The sequence below is a fragment of the Octodon degus genome, unplaced genomic scaffold (genome assembly GCF_000260255.1).
Source record: "Octodon degus isolate 3935 unplaced genomic scaffold, OctDeg1.0 scaffold00104, whole genome shotgun sequence".
Classification (NCBI taxonomy): Eukaryota; Metazoa; Chordata; class Mammalia; order Rodentia; family Octodontidae; genus Octodon; species Octodon degus.
The window spans coordinates 7,863,308-7,882,989 of NW_004524680.1; the positions used below are offsets into that span (position 1 = coordinate 7,863,308).

A 19,682-nucleotide genomic window follows, 5' to 3' on the forward strand; every position below is an offset into this window, starting at 1 on the left:
TCTTCTTCTTCTTCTTCTTCTTCTTCTTCTTCTTCTTCTTCTTCTTCTTCTTCTTCTTCTTCTTCTTCTTCTTCTTGTTTTACATGTCTTCTAACTTATTTGAGAAATCCTTGTCTTTCTAGGTCATGAGCTGACCGTTTCTTTTTAAAGGTTTTATTTATTTAATTAAATGTAGGAAAATTTATTGGAGAATAGAAAAGGGGAAAGGGAATAGCTCCTAAGAGACAGGGGTGGGGAGTCCTGAATAGGTTGTCCAGAAGGGCTTAAAATATTATTTATGTACCTAGTATTTGATCTACTTTGAATTTATTTTGCTCATGACATGAGGTAGGGTATACTTTTCTATCTGTCCATGTCATCATTTGTCACCAGCACTCTTTATTGTATCTTTTAATTAATCAACATCCATGTCATGCTTCTGCTTCTGCTTCTGCTTCTGGGTTGTCTTTTCTTTCATTCATTTACTTTTCTACCACAGATCCAGGACCAGCTCTAGCTTTGTAGCATTTTTTGATACCCAGTAGGCCAAAGTTCTTCCAGAGATCTCCCTCATCATTGTTCTGTATTATACTTTTGGCCCTTTGAATAAAATTTAGAACATCATGTCACATTTACCCCAAAACAAGACTTCGTTGGGAATCTTTTATTGAATTACATTAAATTTTTTGGGTCCCAACCCTGGGGCACACTGAGCCAATGACTGAGTCCGGGTGAGGCAGTGCTCACCTATAATCCCAGCACTGGAGAGGCTGAAAACAGGAGGATCACTATGAATCTGAACTGTATTGTGAGACCCTGTACCAAACACATTTAAAAAAAAAAATTTTTTTTTTGGTAATTTTGGAAAATGGCAATATCTGTGTTAGTGCCCTTCTGTGCTGGGGCAGATGACCTGGCATGCGTATCTTAAGGAAGGAGAGGCATATTCTGGCTCATGGTCTTGGAGGTCTGGCTTTGGCCAGTTCCAAGGCTGAACCATCATGGCACAAGAACTCAGCAGAGGAAAGCTGAACCCTCTTGGCAGCAAGAAAGTAAAGAGAGAGGGAGAGCGAGAGAACCACAGAGAGTGGAGTGGGTGAGGGGCAGGATGCCCTTCAGAGAGTGCCCCAGTGGGGACTGCAAGCCCATTAAGCTTTGGTCTCATCTATGCCTTGGGCTGTTGATGAGGTTAGTGCCTCACAATCTGCAGGGTATGTTTCCCTGGCCCCTGATCCTCTCCCCAGCTTGGCCCCAGTGCCCCACTGCAGTTGTGCTCCGCTGTGTAGCTGGGCCTTCACTCCCTTCTGTGAAGCCCAGCAAGTCTGTCCTACAAAGGCTTGTTCTCTTCCTAATCCTTCCAGGAAGCTTTCTTGGACTCCCTGTTCTTCAGAAAGATGGAGTCTGAAAAACAAAAGCAAAAAGTAAACAAGACTTAGAAGTAAACTCTGTGCTCAAACAGAGCTTGAACCTTAAAGAAAATCAAAGTGATTTGGAAAGATACACAGAGCAAATGATATTATGTTGGGCCCCAAATGCTCCCACAGTCTGGGAAAGGGAATTAATTTATGAGTAACAGATAGAAAACAAAGATCTACCAATATATCATCATGTCAACAATTAGAAGGAATAGAAACACTAGGTCCCGACGCCCCCACACTCAGACAGTGAGTCAGAAAAACAATGAGAACGAAAATGTCCTGTGTATTGATGCTGCTCATTCTGGTGCTGTTTCCTACGTACCAAGTTCTGCAAGTGAAAACAACATTTATTTGAGTCTTTTATTTCAGGCTTAAAAAATCACCTCAATTTCTCCCATCTGATAAATGTTGTATATGTTTCCATTGCTGGTGAAAGATTTTGCTGTGATTAAAGGTTTCATGAAGTTATGACACAAGCAGAATAGATCTTTATTCTTGGGAGCTCATTTTTCTGTGAGCTGAGTAAAGAGGCCTCTTGTAGGCAGCTGTCAGAACTAATGAGTATTTTCCAGGTGCTGAAGCTCGGGGGCATTCACTGCCACCCAGAGCTCCAGAATCAGCCCACATGAACTTGCCACCTGAAGGTGGGTAGCACCACATTGATACCAAGGTCTGCCCCCTAATGGTGACACTGTGCTTCTGCCTTTGTCCTCCCTTCAGAGGTCACACATGCATGCCCTGAGAAATTGGTACTTCACCGGTGCCCTGGCCTTTGGGTAGGGTACATGTCTGTCTGTGAATGTGTGTGGGCCCTGGGCATACCAGGGCTATGTCCCTCAGTTTCCTTTCTGGAGAGAGGAGTGGATTGGTGTGGTCTTGGAAAGCTGTGAAAGCAAAGGATCTTGAACTCTAAGCCTGCAATTCTGGTCTCACCCCAGGACCTTGGTCCCCTTCTGAGCCTCCTCTTCCTAGTGGCAAGTGTGGCATGGATGGCTCCCTCCTGGTGCAGCCACAGGGTGTGGGCGGTGAGGCCTGTCCTCCTGCCCTTTGGCTTGGCTTTCCTGTCAAGTGGAAAAGCCTTACCTCCACATGGGGAGTGCATTTGCAATTCGAGTGCCTTTTGAAAGGTCATGTTTTGAAGTTACACAAGCTGGAAATGATGAGAGCACAGATCATTGCCTGATTACCGGCCCCTTTCAGTTCACCGTGCCCCTTTAAGGAGGAACGATGCTGCAGCTGCTCAGGTGCTGTCATCTTTGTCTACTGTCTTGGCTCTGGTCATGCTGTTTAAATCAGTAAACATCTATTGATTATTTGTCACATGCAAGCTGTGATACTTGATCTTTGGAGTACTGTGTTAGGTGTAGGCAAGCATTCAACTGAAATGGAAACCTAACAAATAGTGACTAATACAAATGAAGCATGTGTTGTTGGCTTTTAAAAAATATTTCACTCCTATAGCTAATAAGTCTAGAGGGAGGAGGCAGTGTGGGAGTGCAACCATTGCTCTCGGTTCTCAGGCTGCTTCTGGCTGCTCCTCTGCCATCTGCAGCCTGGGGTTTTCTCCTTTTTGTCTCTGAATGGTTGTCGAGTTTCAAGGCATCCAACTCACTTCTAGGGTAGATGAAAGGAACATGGGAGGCTATGGGGTAGAAGCTGTCTCCTCTCAAGGCAGTGTTCTCTGTCTGGCACGAAAGTCTCCAAAACCTGTCTTGTTGGCTAGAACTTTACTGCAGGTGCCACCCCATTGCTGCAAGCACCAGTGGAACTTGGCTATCTATTCCTCATCTCCCAAAGAATGAGGTTCCAAGTGGGTGGCTGGTTAAGCTGTGTCATCTGTCACAGGTGAACAGAAGGGAGCTATTTCAGGGTGGGAAGCTCTTAGTGGTATCTGTATAAGCATTCATGACCTGGTTCTTTGTGATCTGGTTTCCACGTCTTGTTTGTCATCTGATAGCTGGTGGGGTCTCATCTCATCAATGAGAGAAGTAACTAAGACGTACTTTTCTCACTGCTAAGACAGTTCCTCACTTGGACATCACTTTCACTGAGTGATACCACATGTCAGGGGTGGGCATGATGTTTGAGCTTGGCTTCTAGTTCTTGCCATATGCCAAGGCTTGGAGAATTAAATTGCTTTCCAAGGTCACTTGCTTTGTAAAGGCCGAGTTGTAAGCATCTTCCCCTAGGCACAAGGAAGAACCTGTTGCACAAATTCAGTGTCCAGAATTGACATTGTTGTTCAGATGAGTGTTTGTGTTCATGGGCACTTAGGAAAAGGTAAAATCGCTTCTTCACATCTTCAAAGAGTAGAAAATTCTTAGAGGAAAGAAAAGGGAACAGTTATTGCACTTGGGCTGTCAGGACATTCTGAACTTTCTCTTCTTCTGCACATAGCACCCGGCAGTGCCACTTGCTCCTGGACGTCTTCAACTCGACAGAGCATGAGCTGACAGTCAGCGCCAGGCGCAACGAGGAGCTCATCCTTCACGCCGGGGAGTGCCAGCGGTAAGTGCCCTGTGCAGAGGGAGCATGCCAGCAGGAGCGTGGTCAGGGCTGTGGCGTGTCCTGAGCAGGCAGAACTCGCCAGTGATTTGGAGAAGATGACTCCTTAGGTGGGACCTGGCCACTCCCCACACCGGGAAACTGCCTCTGACCCTCACCTACATTTGGGGAAATTCCTGTCGATGAAATTATAGGTGAAAAGATTTTTAAAAAATTATTGCAAAATATTTCAAACATACAAAAATTAAACTAGCATATCTATATATTGCATTTAAGCAGTTTTCTATATTTGCTCTTGATCTCTCCTTCTCTCTGCCACTCTGTCTCTCTCTCTTTGTCTCTCTGTCTTTTTCTCTCTTTCATTTTCAAGAAATAGCGTTTTTTAAAAACAGCTGACTTTTACATTAGGGGAATGCAAATCCAAATCCAAACCACAAGGAGATCTTGTCACACATCAGAATGGTTATGTTCAAAATGACAACAATGACCGTTGGTGAGTATGTGAAGCAACTGGAACTTTCTCTCCTTGTTGGCAGGAGTATGAAATAGTGCTATCCTTGTGAAAAAGATTCTGGCACTTTCTTCAAAAACTAAATATATCCTTTGCCCAGTGATTGCAATCCTAGTTACTTATTCAAGAAAAATTAAAACATACACCGTAATTATAGAAAGGCCTATACAATAATGTTCCTAAGCCAAAAAATAGAAAAAAAAATATTAGTAATTCTTATAGAAGAAGGCATAAACAATAGGTGGCATTTTCCTACAAACAAAAAAAAGAATGACTTACTCATATGAGAGACTGTCAAATCTCAGGAGTTTTATGGGAAGTAAAAGGAAGCTTATACTTTTAAAAGTAAAAGGAGTATGTATTGGGTGATTTCATTCATGTGATACCCTGGTAAGAGCAGGCTGTCTTCAGTGGAAAGAGTGAGGACGTCAGTTATCCCTGAGGGGTTGGTATGTGTTTGACACAGAATAGGCAGAAGGTAATTTTCTGGGTGATGGTCAAGTAGGGTAACTCAGGGGCTTGAGGTATACAAATGTATATACTTGACAAAACCCAGTATGTATTCACTTCTAACTTATGCCTTTCCCTATGTCTGAATTTTATATCAAAAGAAAAAAATTGGTCAATAGATTTTGAGCTTTATTAAAGCTCAAATACATGGATTTGGGGTCTGTCTTAGTTTCTTGTTGCTGGAACAAAAACCCTACACCTCCACATTACAGGAAGAAAGGCTCATTTAATCTCACACTTTATCTCAGCTCCTAGTTGGGTGACTCCATGCCAGAGAAGCATGGTGGAAGGCCATAGCAGACAAGAAGCAGTGGCCTTCCCTTTGCTTCCCCTTTAATTCTTACCTGGGTTATAAGCCTGTTGGTTAGTGCCACTCACACCCAAGGTGGGTCTTCCTTCTGCAGTAAATTCACCCTCCACACCCAGCTATGTGAAAGCAAACAATGGACTAATCCAAAATCAGTGCTCCAAGATCCAGGACCATACACCCATGATCTATCTGGTCACTGCTCAAAGCCCCGCCTATGAGGGTGTGCCTATGATGTGAGACATCTAGATACAAACTGTAACAGGTCTATGATGTCTACAGTAGTCTTTGAATTGCATGGCAGATCAGATAGTTAAAAAATAGGCAGAGAGAAGGGCACAGGGACAGACAGACAAATGGAGAGCCACATTCCCAATGGACATGCCGAGTATTCACTGTGACATGCTTTCAACTTTGTTTTTGAGCACTTTCAAAAGAAAATGTCAGGGAAAGTCAAATAAACCATAGTTAAATCCTAGTCCTCCCCTACCTCTTCCTTTTCTCAGATACCTCTTGTTTTGGTCGTGGTGGTATTCTCTATAGGCATCTTTCAACACTTTAGTGATCTACACATATACCCATAACAAAACATTATTTTGAGAGTTTCCTTTTTAAAAAAAAAATGACACGAGTGATTCTCTGTCATATATGTCCCTTAGAAACTTACAGTAAGCATTATATTTTGGAGCTAAATATAAATCTCTTTCATTTTGACTGCTATTAATATTTCATTGTGTAAATATGGCACCTTATTCATTTCTATGCTAATGCATTTGCTGTGAGGTGGCTCCCGGGGTATTTATATTTAATGTGATTGTTAATGACCTATGAATGTAAAGTGAGGCTGTGAGGCCCTGTAGCAGGACAGAGCTGAGTGATAGATAGAATTTGGAGACCCAGTGGGTGGCGGGAGCACGTAGGACCTCTGTTTGACAGAAATCAGCAAACGCTGCAAAAAGCACACTTGTTCTCATCCTCGGAATGCACTTACCACCTGGGTTCAGGGGCTTGGGGCATCTCCCATGCTTTTTAGGTCTGTGCCCTGAAGCCTGGGCAAATGTGGGTTCCTGAGTCCCAGAGGAAGGACCGGCGCTTTCTGAGGTCGCTGACATCACAAGGTGCTCTTCTTATTGTGCAAGGAGCTGTCTGTCCTCTATCCCATCACTTTGCCTAGATGTTTTGATGTGGTCAAAGAGTGAAGAGAACATAAATCTTGTCTTTTTTTAAAAAACGTATTTGCTACAGGATCTCACCATGCAGCTTGGACTCATAGTGATCCTCCTGTTTTCAACCTCCCCAGTGCTGGGGTTACAGGTGTGCACCACCATGCCAGGTTTCAGTGGCTGGCTCAGTGCACCCGAGGGCGGGGCCAGCAGGGCATATTGTGCCAGGATCAAACCCTGGTCCCTGTGCTTGCCTAAGCAGACGCTTAGTCTGCTGAGCTATCTTGCCAGCCCTCCTATTCCTATGACATGAAAACAAAACATCTTTAAAAACTTATAACTTGCTAAGCTTTTTTTTGTGGACTAAGCTTGAATTATTCTTGGCAGTGGAGAATTGAACGATGTTAACAATATCAGTTGCAAATAATTGCAATTTGGTTTTGTGCTTCAGGCTTCTTTGTTAAGCTTTTTGCCTAACTTCTCATTTCTGAACACTCCTAACTCATATATTCTTTTCATCATTCATAAAATATTCTTTCAGTAAATACTGATACTTCAAGAACTTGCTATGTAGTAAGCCGTACATTAGGTTTTAGGAGTACCAAGATGAAAAAATAAGAACTCCACCTAGTAGGAGAGAAGTAGCACAGTGTAACAGTGGAGCGTTTCACCCAGCTGGGTTGCCAGTGAGGAAGCCACCCCTCTTGTTGCCCATCCAGGGCATCTTGCCAGTCTGGTTGAGTAAGAGCAGTAGGTAGATCAGAAGCCATGATATTACATCTGCCTGGGAAGTCATCCTTGCTTCGTCCCAGATGCCCACTAGCCTGTGAAGACTCTGTTGAAGTCTGTGTTGGGGAAATTCCAATCCTGAAGGCTCGGGTTACAGTTCTAGGAGATAGTTCAGGTGGAGAAAGCAGAAGAGGTTGTGACGCACTTGGCAGCACTGGGAAGTACCTTGTGGGCATGGTGTTAAGTGTGGCCTCCTCAGTGCCCTATCTCTTCCCAGTGTCTGAGTTTAGCCCATGACCCTGTTCTGTCCTTCCTCTATGAGAAGTCTTTCCTGCTGCTCCTCAGGCTTTGCTAGATGCTGAAGAGAAAACTTGCCAAGTGTGTAGGGTTGGGCTCTGCCTGTAGAGGGGGCAGGTGGTAGTGGCAGAAGTGGACTCCAGGCTCTCAGTTCATCTCTTCTGGTGAGTTGTGTTTTTCCTGTCCCCACCCCCACCCCCCAGGAAGTAGGAGAATGTGCAGTTGTTTTCTCTAGAGGGAGTGTAGCCTGTGGCACAGAAGGAGCCACATTCCTGGAAATAGCATGGTTTCAGTGCTGCCCCTTTCAAGGCCATTGCATTCAGGGCCAGCCTGCATTCCCGGACAGGTATCTATTCCAGCTTGTTTTTTTCTTTTTTGTTTGGAATGGGTTTGATGCTTCCTTCTGGTAGAAGGAGGAGATATGTTACCCAGCACGAAAGCCATGGGTATAAACCACTTTTGTTTATTTTTCCTTTCCCTGAGGTTGTGGTCAGCATTGCAAATGCCAACTTCAGCCAACAGAGGAAAGGGCAAGGGGATTCATTGGTCAGTATTGTGTTAGCATAGTGAAGTGCCTGGGGCAGCAGCTTACACGGGACAAGGTCTCTTTAGCTCAGGGGACTCACAGTCCAAATAGCACAACACCGCCTCTGCCAGGGCTGCCATTTGTTGGCAGCACCTGTGGTAATGGCAGATAGCAATGATGGGGGTGAGCAAGCGATCACATATTGGACAGGAGTGGAGAGACAGTGGGTGGGGCAGGCTCAGGTCTTATAGCCATTTTCTCATGAGAACGACCAAGTCCACTTCCCAACAGCCACCTTCTGAGCCTCCCCCACCCCATTCCTGAGGGATTCCCTCTCCCCTCCAACCCCAAGGGCTCCACAGCACTTCCTACAGTACCACCCTGGGATAAGACCTGCTTGTCGTGGACCCCTGGGAACATGCAGACCTCACCCAGAGCAAGGGAGTAGCAAACTGTCTCTCAGAGGCCAGGCTTTGCTGAGGATTCAAATAAGCAGTAAATGTGATGCTGCTTTTGGCCTCGTTATGCCTACATTTTGGTGTAGGAGAAACACAGAAAAAAACAGATGATGGAAGAGAATTAAAAGCATACAGGAAGGCACCCAGCCTGGGCTCCGGTCATTGAGGCATCTGGGAAGACCCCCTAGCACAAGTGATATTTATTTGGACATGTCTTAGTCTATCTGGACCACTGTAACAAAACTGGGTAGCCTGTGGGCTTATAGATTTTTTTTGGGGGGGTGGGGTTGGGCAGAACCAGGGATTGAACTCAGGCCCTTGCACTTGCCAGGAAAGCACTTATTCCGCTGAGCCATCTCCCTGGCCCCAGGGCTTATAGATGACAGGAATATGTTTCTTACATTTCCTCCCAGCTTGCCAACTTTCTCTGTATGCTCCCATATGGAAGGTTGGGTGGCTCTTGGACCCTCTCTTCTACAGGCATGAGTCCCACTCAAGAGCACTCTGTTTGCCTGACTGATCACCTATCCCCACTCCTCCCAACAGTATTGCACTGTAGATTAGTATTGCATGTAATTATATGAATTTAGGAAGGACACAGATATTCAGGCCATTGTATTTCATCCCTAGCTCTCCTAAATTCATACATTTCTCACTTGCACAGGATGTCCATCCTATTCCATGATTCAGAGCTTAGCTCTTTCCAAGATTAACATATTCCCACTGGCTTGTACCACCAGTGATTCAAAGCTGCCTGGCAGTGAGACAGATTATAGCCACCTTGTGAACATGTTAACTGAAAAGTCTAAAGCTTAAAGTCTTGCCTCAGTGTCTAAATCAGATATGGGTTAGATTCAAGGTACAGTTCATATGGAGGCAAATTCATCTCCAGCTGTGGGCCTGTGATATCAAACAAGTAATTGTGCTTCCAAAATACAATGTTGGCACAGGCATGGGTCAGACATTCCCATCTTAAAAGAGAGAAATGGGGAAGAGGGAAAGTTTGAGGTCTCAACTTAGTCCAAAGACTAACAGGGCAAACACACTTAAACCTCAAGGCTTGAGAATTGTTTTTTCTTGGTACATTGCTCTGCTTCTGATCCATCTGCCTGTGGTTCTCCATTTGAGGCCCACTAGGGTGTGAGAACTGTCTTTTAGATGCATTGTGGAGCATCCTGAAGCTTTGATAGGCAGGGCTTTGGCCTCCAAAATTCCTGGGGATCCCAGAGCCAGCACTTTGCTTGTGCTCTACTGGTCTGGAGTTGTCCCACTGGGGAGGCTCCATGGCCTGATTGTGGCTCTCCCTGTGACGGGAGGGGTGGCCCTGACAACTTCTGCCTTTCTTGTAGGTTATTTTTCCATCTTCTTAGACAGTGGGTCTTGGCTTTTCTTGCGGTGACTTACTAATCTGTGGTCCCTTTGCCCCTACCCTCCAACTTTTCTCCCACTAACATCTCCTTTCAACGTGGATAAGCTGAGAATATCACAAATCTTTAAGCTCTCTTTTCCTTTTGATTACTACTTCTATCTTTAAAACATTTTTTTTCTTCTCTCATTTGCTGCAAGAGGTCAAGAGACTATAAGCCACACCTTCAAACTTGGCTTCAGATGTTTTCCTTAGCCAGACATCCACCATCAGGGCTCACAGGCCCTCCCTCCTGGAAAGTGGAGGACATGAGCACCAGTGCCCCTCATCGTGGCTGGCTCACGTCGGGTAGCCTTTCTGCCACTGAACTGGAGGATGGTCCTTATTTTTGTCTGTGGCCTCTTCAGAATGGCTGTTGCCATCTGTTGTGGCTTGTGTCTAGATACCCCCCACCTCCACAGTTTCATGCAATGATAGTGGGGCTTTTTGGAACCAGCTGAACCTAAGGTGTGTGAAACTGGGATTAAGGGTATGCAGTAGTAAATGAGGCCACTAATTGGAATTAGCAATTCCGATTCTCGGTGTGATTGACTGGGTTTACTGAAGACAAAAGCCCTACCCTGGGTGTGGGTGGCACGACTCAAGAGATTTATAGCCTGGGTAAGATAAAAGGAAGGATGGAGGGGAGACTGCTTGCTGCCTTCTCTCTCTATGCCATGTGCTGTTTCTCTTCTATGATACCTCTCTCACATGCCACCCTGCCTTCAAGCCAGCTGACTGTGCATTGAAATCTCTACAGACTAGAGCTGAGATAAACCTTTTCTCCTTTAACTTGTAAGGGTTGCATATCTTGTCTCCACAAGAGAAGTAACTAAGACACCATCCATGTCTCTCAGCATTCCTTAGATGTTCTGTAAGAAGACGGAGGCCTTTGCATAGCTCTTTTCTCTTTCTGGGGCCCCTCCAGAGTGGCCTTTAACAGTCTGTTCACTGGAACATAGTAGGCCTTTTCCAGTGTGCTACAACAGTGCTGCTGTCTTTCTGTTATCATCTCTAGAACTGCTCCAGAGTTGTTGGCATCTGTTAGAGTAGCACTCCTCTCTCAGTGCGAGTTTCCTGTCATAGTCCATTTGGGCTGCTTTTTCCTCTACAAAGAATGGAAATTGTTTTCTCGGGGTTCTGGAGGCTGGAACCCTGAGATCAAGGCACCTGCATCCCCTGCTGCTGAAGACTGCTTTTTGATTAGCAGATGACAGCTTCTCGTGGTGAAAGGGGCAGGGGTTTTTCTTGTGCCTCTTTTATGAGGGCAGTAATCTCATGCGTGAGGTTTGCACCCCTCATGACTGAAAGGTGCCTCTATCTCCCAATTTTGTCATCTTAGGAGTTAGACTTTTAGCAAATGAATTGTGGGGTGGGGGCACTGCACACCTTTAACCCATAGGAAAAGTGCCAGATACAGGCACAAGGAGGTGTGCGAGTGTGTATGTGTGTATGTATACGTCTATACAGGGAGCAGAGTGAGTGAGTTGTTCACAGACTATGAATATTTGAGTTATTAATAAGTGAAATAAATCAGACTTGCATGTGTAAATATTATTGTCTCCCTAGTGTAAGAAATTGGAAGAGTAAATAAGATCCAAAATTTACAACCGATATTGTGAAATGGAAAGGAGCTGCCAAAAGGAAAGAACACTGGTATGTAGGAAAAAAGAAAGGAAGGAAGGAGAAAAGAACATATGTGTACTTCATGCACAAGACAGCTAAGACAGTTATACTAGTAATTTCTATTAATTCATTAAAAGGAATGTTTCTCTTATATTGTTTGACCAATTTTACATGTCCATATCTTATAATCTGAGCAACTATTTTGAAGATAATATTATACAGCTTGATATAACCATTATTTTCTTGTTATCTGTTTTGAAGTTCTTCATCATTGTTTTTATTGGTTTTTTTCTCTTTAAAATTAAAAAAGAACAACTAGAAAACCACTCTCATCATTGTATTTCTCAGAGATATCTTTTCAATCTTGTAAAATGCAACATTCAGCAAATGGATATAGAAAGTACTTTCCTACCTTCCCAATCTCTTCTTTCAAAGGTGCTTTGGAAATAAGTGACTCATCTCTCCATCTTGGAGTTTTTGGGACATTCCTGGTGCATCAGTCCTGTAATTAAGGCCCATCAGTTGACTTCACTTCTGCCTAACATGCTTTGCTTAGGCCGCACACTCTCAGCAGTGACAACTGGAGTGTCCGCCCAGCCGTGCTGGACGGTCCTCTTCATTCTGAGGTTGGACAGTGTGGATGGTCCTCTTCATTGCCACCTTCATTGCCGTGAGGGTTCTCCAAGGAGGGAGCTGTGTGGCCCTGTGCCCTGAGAGGAAGTCACAGGGCCATGCAGTTGGTGTGACTGGGCCTCAGGTGCTGAGCAGCAGCCTCCCTCCATCACAGGGGTCCCCCACGGGGATTTAGGCGGCACCCCACAAAACTGATTATCCTTCCTTATCAAGTCTCAAAACCTGACCAGAAACACTAGGTGGTGATAGACTGGCATAAACTTTATCAAGGAAAAACAATGTCACCAGCAGCAAGAATAATGGAAAATTATGATATGATAATCATGGTGGGGTTTTGCTTAATTAACAAACCATTAAAATTAAATTTTATAATAACTGTAACTTATACATAAATCTGTATGTAATTTATGGTAATAGATGCTATCTCCTTACATGCTGCAGGGTACTGGGGTTTGCTACCCCCTTCCTCACTGCAGAGGTCCTCCATTCTCTTGCAGAGGACATGGTGTCAAAGCATCCAAACACCTTTGTCCCAGGGAGAGTCACAGCTGGCAGTGTCTGAGTGCCTTGTCTCTGTCACTTGTTTCACCAGTGCTCCCACATGCCAAGCAGAGTCCTGTGCTAGTCCACAGCACCACACTCCGTGCTGCGATGCTCCCTTGAGGGTGCACTGGTTACTCTGTTGTGTCCCACAGTCCTGTTTATCATGGCCCAGAACTGCCCCATGGCTCAGGTACCTGGTTCCACCTCCAAGCCATCCTTAGCTTTGTTTCTCCTTCAGTTCCTTCAAGCACTGCAAAGAACCTTGTGAATCATCAAATGGATATTTATGTGAAACCCCGTTTTGCTGCTAGTTGTTATTTAAGGCCATTTATACTGTTTTAGCATTTCTCAGTCCCTTACCTATTGTTTCCTCTGCAATCGATCTGAGTTACAGATGATTTTTTTTTTATGCTGTGGGATTTTCTGTACACCTAATTTTTCAATCTGAAAGGAAGATGGTAGATTCCTTGTGCTCTTGCCCTTCAGAGTCTCAGGTCACTTAGCAAGTCTTCACAGGGCTGCGACTCTCCTGTCCAGAGCTCTCGCTGTCTGGCACCCCAGGCTGGCTTCTTCCTAATTAGAAGCTTTTAAAGTTTCTCTTAGAGGAACCCAGATCACTCTTGAGGGGAAGGGAGCCTCCTAACAACAGTGGGTAGGCCGAGGCATAAACGTGAGAGCTCAGCCCAGACGGTCTCCAGGATTGGCAGACTTGGAGCCTGAGAGGGTGTGCTGCTTTGCAAACTCAGATTTGGGGGAAATCCTTTCCTTTTTGTGAGTAGAGAAAAAGTGGGTTTCCATGTCCTGTGCAGCTTTCTGTTGCTCAGAACTCCTAGCTGGGAGCTTTTCCTTCTTGACTTTTTCTTTCTCTTGTTCTTGGGTGGCTTCTCTAGTGGGGCTGTTCTTGAAGTCTCCCCTTAGTGTGGAAGGGGACAGGTAGGAGTGTCCATCCTCCACTTGGCCACCTTTGTCTGCAGCCCTTCTTAGTTGCTCTTTGCACCATAGAGGCCGTGTAACTGTCCTAGGCAAATCACCTACCTGTCTTGTTGAAATCTCAAGGGCTGGCCCATAAAATAGCAATAATAATCTGTGTCACACAGTTGCTCTGCCCGGTAAAGCTAAATCTTTTCGCATGCCCAGCTGCACACCTGATGCATGGCAGGTGCTCAGAGAGTAGAAGATGCCAGTGTCACTGTCCAGCACCCTCTGCTGTACTTCCTCAGTGGTCCCCACCCGGGTCCATGGCTGGAGCATGTCATGGTCTATGTGATGATGTGTATCCAGTGTGTATGCTTCCTTTTTGTGGGCATGGTGAGGCCAGGGATTTACTCAGTGAGTATAAAGTGTCTCGTGAGCCTGACTTCTCAGTGGTCTTGAAAGTAGAAATAGCATCATCTTCTCTGCTATGGTGGGAAACTGAAGGGGTTGTTTCCCAACAGAGATTTCATATGAAGAACTAGGAGGAGTCACTGCATAGGTGGCTGACAGGTCATAGCCCATGCAGAGGCAGGTCATAACCCATGCAGAGGCATCCAGGCGTAGCTGTAGCCACAGGAAGTGGGATCCAAGCCAGGGCAGGGAGTACTAAGGATAGAAGTCTGGAGAATAGGGACCTGGAGCCCTCTGGAGATGGTGCCTGAGCCTATGCAGTGGGGCGCATGTTCCCTCAGGGAGCTTTGCAAGAGAGCAAATCCCTTCTTCCTCCTGTTGTCCTACTGTCTCCTTCTGGGTGCCAGGGCAGAGCCCAGGGCTTTGCAGGCACGGCAGAGATGCACTTTGCCAAATCAGAGTGCCATAAGCAAAGCAGAACCCACTTGACTAGCAGGGCAGGGAGGTGGGGGGGACCTTCTTATTCCCCTGGGCCCATTTCTCACTAGCTCTGAGCTGCCCCGATGCTATAGATCTTGTGGGTGGGGCCTTGTGTGTTCCTCCTGCTGGACTACAGGTTTCCAGCCTGTGTTGCATATTGTAATTGCCACGAGATTTTTCAGAAACAGAGGCATGTCCATCCACATCTCTGCACTCCCGTAAGTGTTAGACTAAGCCCAATTTAGGCAGGTTTTCACAGGAATGAGGTAGGTCAGACCCTTAGTACACCAGGAACAGAGAGCAGGTAGTGGCCTGGGCTTGTATGGTCTGGGTGCTTAGGCCCTGGCCAGGCTCACCACTGGAATTCCCATGCCGTGTTCTCTCAGCCACAGTGCACCAGGGCTTTGGACAATAGGGCTCATCCTTCCTGTCCTGAGGATTGGAGTCTGATTGCTGAGCCCCTGCATCAGATCTCTGGCTGAAGGCTGTCAGCCTGTCTGGGCATCTGATGCCCCTTCCACCTGTTAGCAAAAGACAAGATAACTTTTCTTATCTTGTGGAAAAAGTCTCTAGAATTCAGCTCCTCATTGTGCAGTGGCGAGCAACAATCCAGCTACATTTGCCTCTGGGATGGGAGATTTACATGAAAAAGTGGATGTAGGAGTGACCGCTCAGCAGCAGGCACAGACATCTGAGCAGTTGTTTTCCTCATTCTCTATTGCGAGGACTTCAGATACCTACCTAAGGTGACCCCACCATGTTCTTGTCACCCAGCTTCCACAAATAGCAATTAATGGATTATCTGTTATCCCTTCTTACCTGTTTCTCTGTGTCCTGTATTATTTTGAAGCAAACCCAAGAAATCATTATTTTCTCAGAAAATATTTTAATATTTAGTGCTGGGACTCTTTTGAAAAGACAATGCAATATCATGCTTTAACATGAAGAATCCTTTAGAATCATTGAATGTTTAATCACTGCTTAAATTTCCAGTCATCTCCATGTCATATTTTTAATACTTGCTTGGATCAGAATTCAAGAAATCGGCATGTCTGAAATCTGTTTTTCATCCATTCATCTCCTTTCCCTGGTACCTTTGGTGTTGCATCAGCCGGGAGCCTCGCCAGTCATGTGTCTGTGGTGATGCCTAACTTCTCTGACTTCTTCCTTCTTTGTCCCTCTTTGTGTTAATGGTGAGATCTAGGTGCTCAATCCTGGCCAGTGATTTTTCCCCCCCGCAAAGCTACTCCATAGGTGCTCTCATGACTCTTGGAAGGCACCAAGGGTCTACTTACCAGTATTGCTCCCTTCTTCAGCCCTTGCTCCAGCTGCCTAGCATGGAATTGTTGCACACATGCATGCCTTTCCATCCCCAGGGGCTCTGTAGACCTTAAGAAACACCGCCAGTCCTCTGTTTAGTTGCTCTGAATGAAATATAAAAGCATTCTGCTCTCTGGGGTTTGGACCTGCCCCATGAAGACATGATGTGGGCAGCTGTAGACCACTGGCTCCCCACGCAGTTCACCCTCATCAGCGGCTCACCAGCTGCCTGGGGAGAAAGGCAGGGCAGCGCGCTGATACTCCTTAGGGCACTTACAGGCCTGGCTGGATTTGACTGCTTCCTAACCACCTGGGTGGGTGGTACAGCCCTGGACTGAAGATGAGTGGCTTTGATAAAGCCAGGATGAGATATTCTGGGGCCACCAAGGGAGAGACAGCCCCCTGTAGCTTCTCTGCATCTTCAGAGGGTGGGGAGAGTTGAGTTCAGGATGTCTGAGACTGTCTAATACAAACTAGTGCAAGCTACTTTGGTTCTCTGTGCTCAGGCTCACACACAAAGCACTTTGTCCCACATCTCCACTTCTAGCCTCTTCCACTTTATGCTTCTCCAAGATGCACATTTGCATGAGGCATCTACTTCACCTTCTGCGGGCCCCTGGATGAATGACTCTGAGGCTAGCGCCCCTGAAGACACGGGGATGGCAAGATAACTCTCATTGCAAGCCCCTGGAAAGGTTCCCTTACATGGGGTCCAGGTTGGGCATTGTGGTTGGCAAGCAGCATCGTCTCAGTTTGGCTTCAGGTTGATTTCCCAGATATCAGATGATGCCATATTCTCAGGGGCCTGCAAGTCACTCATGATGGTGATTCAGGAAGGGTGTGCTTTGCCCACTGTGTTGCTGCTGCTGTTTTCTTTTACCATGCTAGTGATCCAGCCTGTGTTTGCTAGGCATACACTGTACGTGTGAGCAACACTCCAGCCTTCACCTTCTGTTTTGACCAAGTTGATAGCTGTCTTCTTATTGAGTTGTGAGTATGCTTCATATATTATGGATGCAAGCCTTTTGTCAGGTATATGATGTAGAAATAGTTTTTCCAAGTGTATGATTTATCTTTTTATTTTCTTCATGGTGAGAAGTTTTTAATCCAACTTAGCAAGTTTTTTTTTTTTCTTTTATAAATTGTGCTTTTCGTGTCAGGGCCAAGAAATTTTTGCATAATCAAGGTCAGAGGTATTTCCTCCTATGTGCACTTCTAGAAGTTCTGTAGTTTCAGATCTTACATTTAGGTCTGCAGTCCATTTTGGGCTGGCTATTTTGGGTATGGTGTGAGGTCAAAGCTGTTTCTTGCTGCACACGGATTCCATTTGCTCTGGCACAATGGGTTGAAGGACTGTCCTTGATCCAGGGAGTGGCTTCATTGCCTTTGTCTCAGATCCATGCCTCTGTTGACCAGAAGTATGAGGATTGTTTCTGAAGACTTGTTAGATGTGGACCTAAAAGGGGTGGAGGAGGAAGGGCAGGAGTGAATGGTAAGAGGGGACAAAGGAGCATGCATCCTGTGGACTGGGTGTTGGTGCTTGTTCACAAAGTGTGAGTAGGGGGTAGTTTAAAAGCCAGATCTCAGTGATCTTGAAATCTGGATGAAAGAAATGACTCCATTTTTCCCTCTTCCCGTCCCTTCCCTTCCCTTCTTTTCCTTTTTTTCTTTTCTTTTTGCAGAATGTGAACTGAACCCATGGCCTTTGCACTGAGTTATATCAATCTCAGACTTTTTTTTTTTTTTTAAACCCCAGACATGTCACTAAGTTGCTCAGGCTAGGTTTAAACTTCTGATCTAGAGTACAGGTGTATGCCACTACATCTATCTTCATTGTATCTGTAAAAGATATTTGTGCAGATTTGTGAATAGAATACCTTTGCCTTTGTCTTTGTCCTTTAGGTGCTTTCCTCATTTCTACTTGGATTGTGAATAGCTACTTTCTGCCCACCTGAAATCTTCCTGTTAGAGCCGCACTTCTCAAAGTCTAGGCCCCAACCCAGCACCTGCTCCATATTCCGGGAACTTGGTAGAAATGCAGCCTCAGAACACCCCAGATTTGCTGTGAAGTCCAGGCACCTTAGGTCAATAATCTTCCCAGGTGCTTCTGATGCCCACAGAAATTAGAGAACTAGTATGTTAGAGAGACGCCAAGGAATCAGCCCAGGCTCTGCCCCAGCGCTGGTCACGTCTGGGAATTCATTCACATGTGGCTTGGTGGCACATCTTATCTTGGGTAGCATCTTTTTTTTGTTGGATACTGGAAAGAAGTGCCAGGTCTTGGCTCTGGACCCACTCAGTGAGCCCTCCCCCTCCCTGATGGTGCTTTGTACGTCCAGAATTGGTCTGGAGGGGCTGCTTGGGGACAAGTGTGAGTTTGCCACATTCTGTTTTTCTTCAAGCCTGATTCACATAGGAGAAGCAGGTGCCTGGGCATTTTGCTTTCCTCTTCTGTAGTGATGCTTTTGGGTCCCTGAGGCCCTAACTGGCTGCATGGGTGAAGGATCCTTAAACTCAAACCTAAATTCAGTAACTTAATTTGCTGAACCTCTGTAAGCTGTAGTTGTCCCATCTGCAATGGAGGACTATACAACACTCTTCTGTTCTCTAGAGGTTTAAGTGAGTCCTGTAGAGGTATCTATGGTGGGCCATCAGTGGAATAAACAGTGGCATCCCCTCTGCCCATGCTATAGTTGCTGGGATGGGAAGATGTTGAGTTTCCCAGTTTGTTGGATGGTTCAGGTAGAACCTGTTAAGCAGCAGAGGAGAATACTGCCAGCATCTGTCTTTCCCTACCTGTACTTGTTATAGTTTGTGTCTAGATTTTCCCCCAAATCCTCATGCAGTTTTGCATGTTTTTTTTTTTAGATGATTACATCTAGAATGTGTGTTTCATTCATGGTGCAATGCTAGGATTGATGGGGCTGGGATTAAGGATGGATGATTGTTGGATCAGTCCACTGACTGGATTGGCACTGCCCTAGTCCAAGTAGACCAGATATAATATAAGGGATAGAAAGAGCCTTGTCTTCCCTGTCTCTCATTGCTTTGCTACGTTTTGGTTATCATGAACTGGTTCCCCCTTTCTTCTCTTGTTGCTTTTGCTGTCTTCCACTGCTGTGAACACTTGTCCTTCTGCCATGTGCCATCCTCCCTGGGAGCCAGCTGATCGGGGACTGAGACCTCTGCAAGCTGTGAGCAAAGTGAACCTTTCCCCCTTAGCTTCGGGCATTGGGTGTTTTGTCTCAGCAACAAGAGAAAAGTAACTAAAACAGTATTGGAGGTCGGTCAGCATGTGTATAGAGGGGTGTTGTGGAGAGTTAGGGACCTTTTCAATCCTGTCCTTGGCCCTATACACATGATAAGGTTTCCCTGGTGCCTCCATTTGTCAGTGTGAACCACACCAGAGTCAGGAAATTGATTTGGCTTATTTTCCAATTTGCCAGATGTTCATGATTGTTATTCATGTTAATGTCCCCTCTTGCTTTTCATTAGTATATTATTTTAACATTTTTGGCAAGTTTGATCCTTGAGTCCAGGTTAGGCCTTGTTAGATACGTCAGGAGGAAGCACCGGGCCTCCTGCAGCCCCTATAGTCATGCTGAGCACTGTGAGGTTGGCAGGAAGTGTTGACTGTGTCCTCTTTATCCTGTCTTGGATGTTTTTAAGAATGACCTGGAGACAGTGATGAGAGAGGCAATTATTCAGGGATAAAACCTGAACCTGGACTATTGGAAGAATCTGCTGGTGGCCTCATCCCCCAGGGAAGCTGCTCAGTAGTGCAGTGGGGCCTCTGCTCAGGCTCCATATCTCATTGCCATCCCTGTGGATGGGGCTTTGAGAGCACAAGCTGTACTGGGTTCATCTTTGTACATGTGGTGAAGTTTGGTGGATACCTGTGTATGCGGGTGTGCAGTAACTGGGCATGCTTTGGTTATTGTGGAAT

The 19,682-nt window shown here is 45.5% G+C and overlaps 1 protein-coding gene across 5 annotated transcripts in view; it reads left to right on the forward strand.

The window, feature by feature from the left end:
* Trappc9 (trafficking protein particle complex 9) overlaps positions 1-19,682 on the forward strand; it is an 847,990-nt gene that overhangs the window by 645,075 nt on the left and 183,233 nt on the right. For all 5 annotated transcript variants that reach the window (XM_023723940.1, XM_023723939.1, XM_023723941.1 and 2 more), the window contains one exon: positions 3,795-3,905. In XM_023723940.1, coding sequence (XP_023579708.1) covers positions 3,795-3,905 — 111 coding nt within the window. The remainder of the gene's footprint in view (positions 1-3,794; positions 3,906-19,682) is intronic.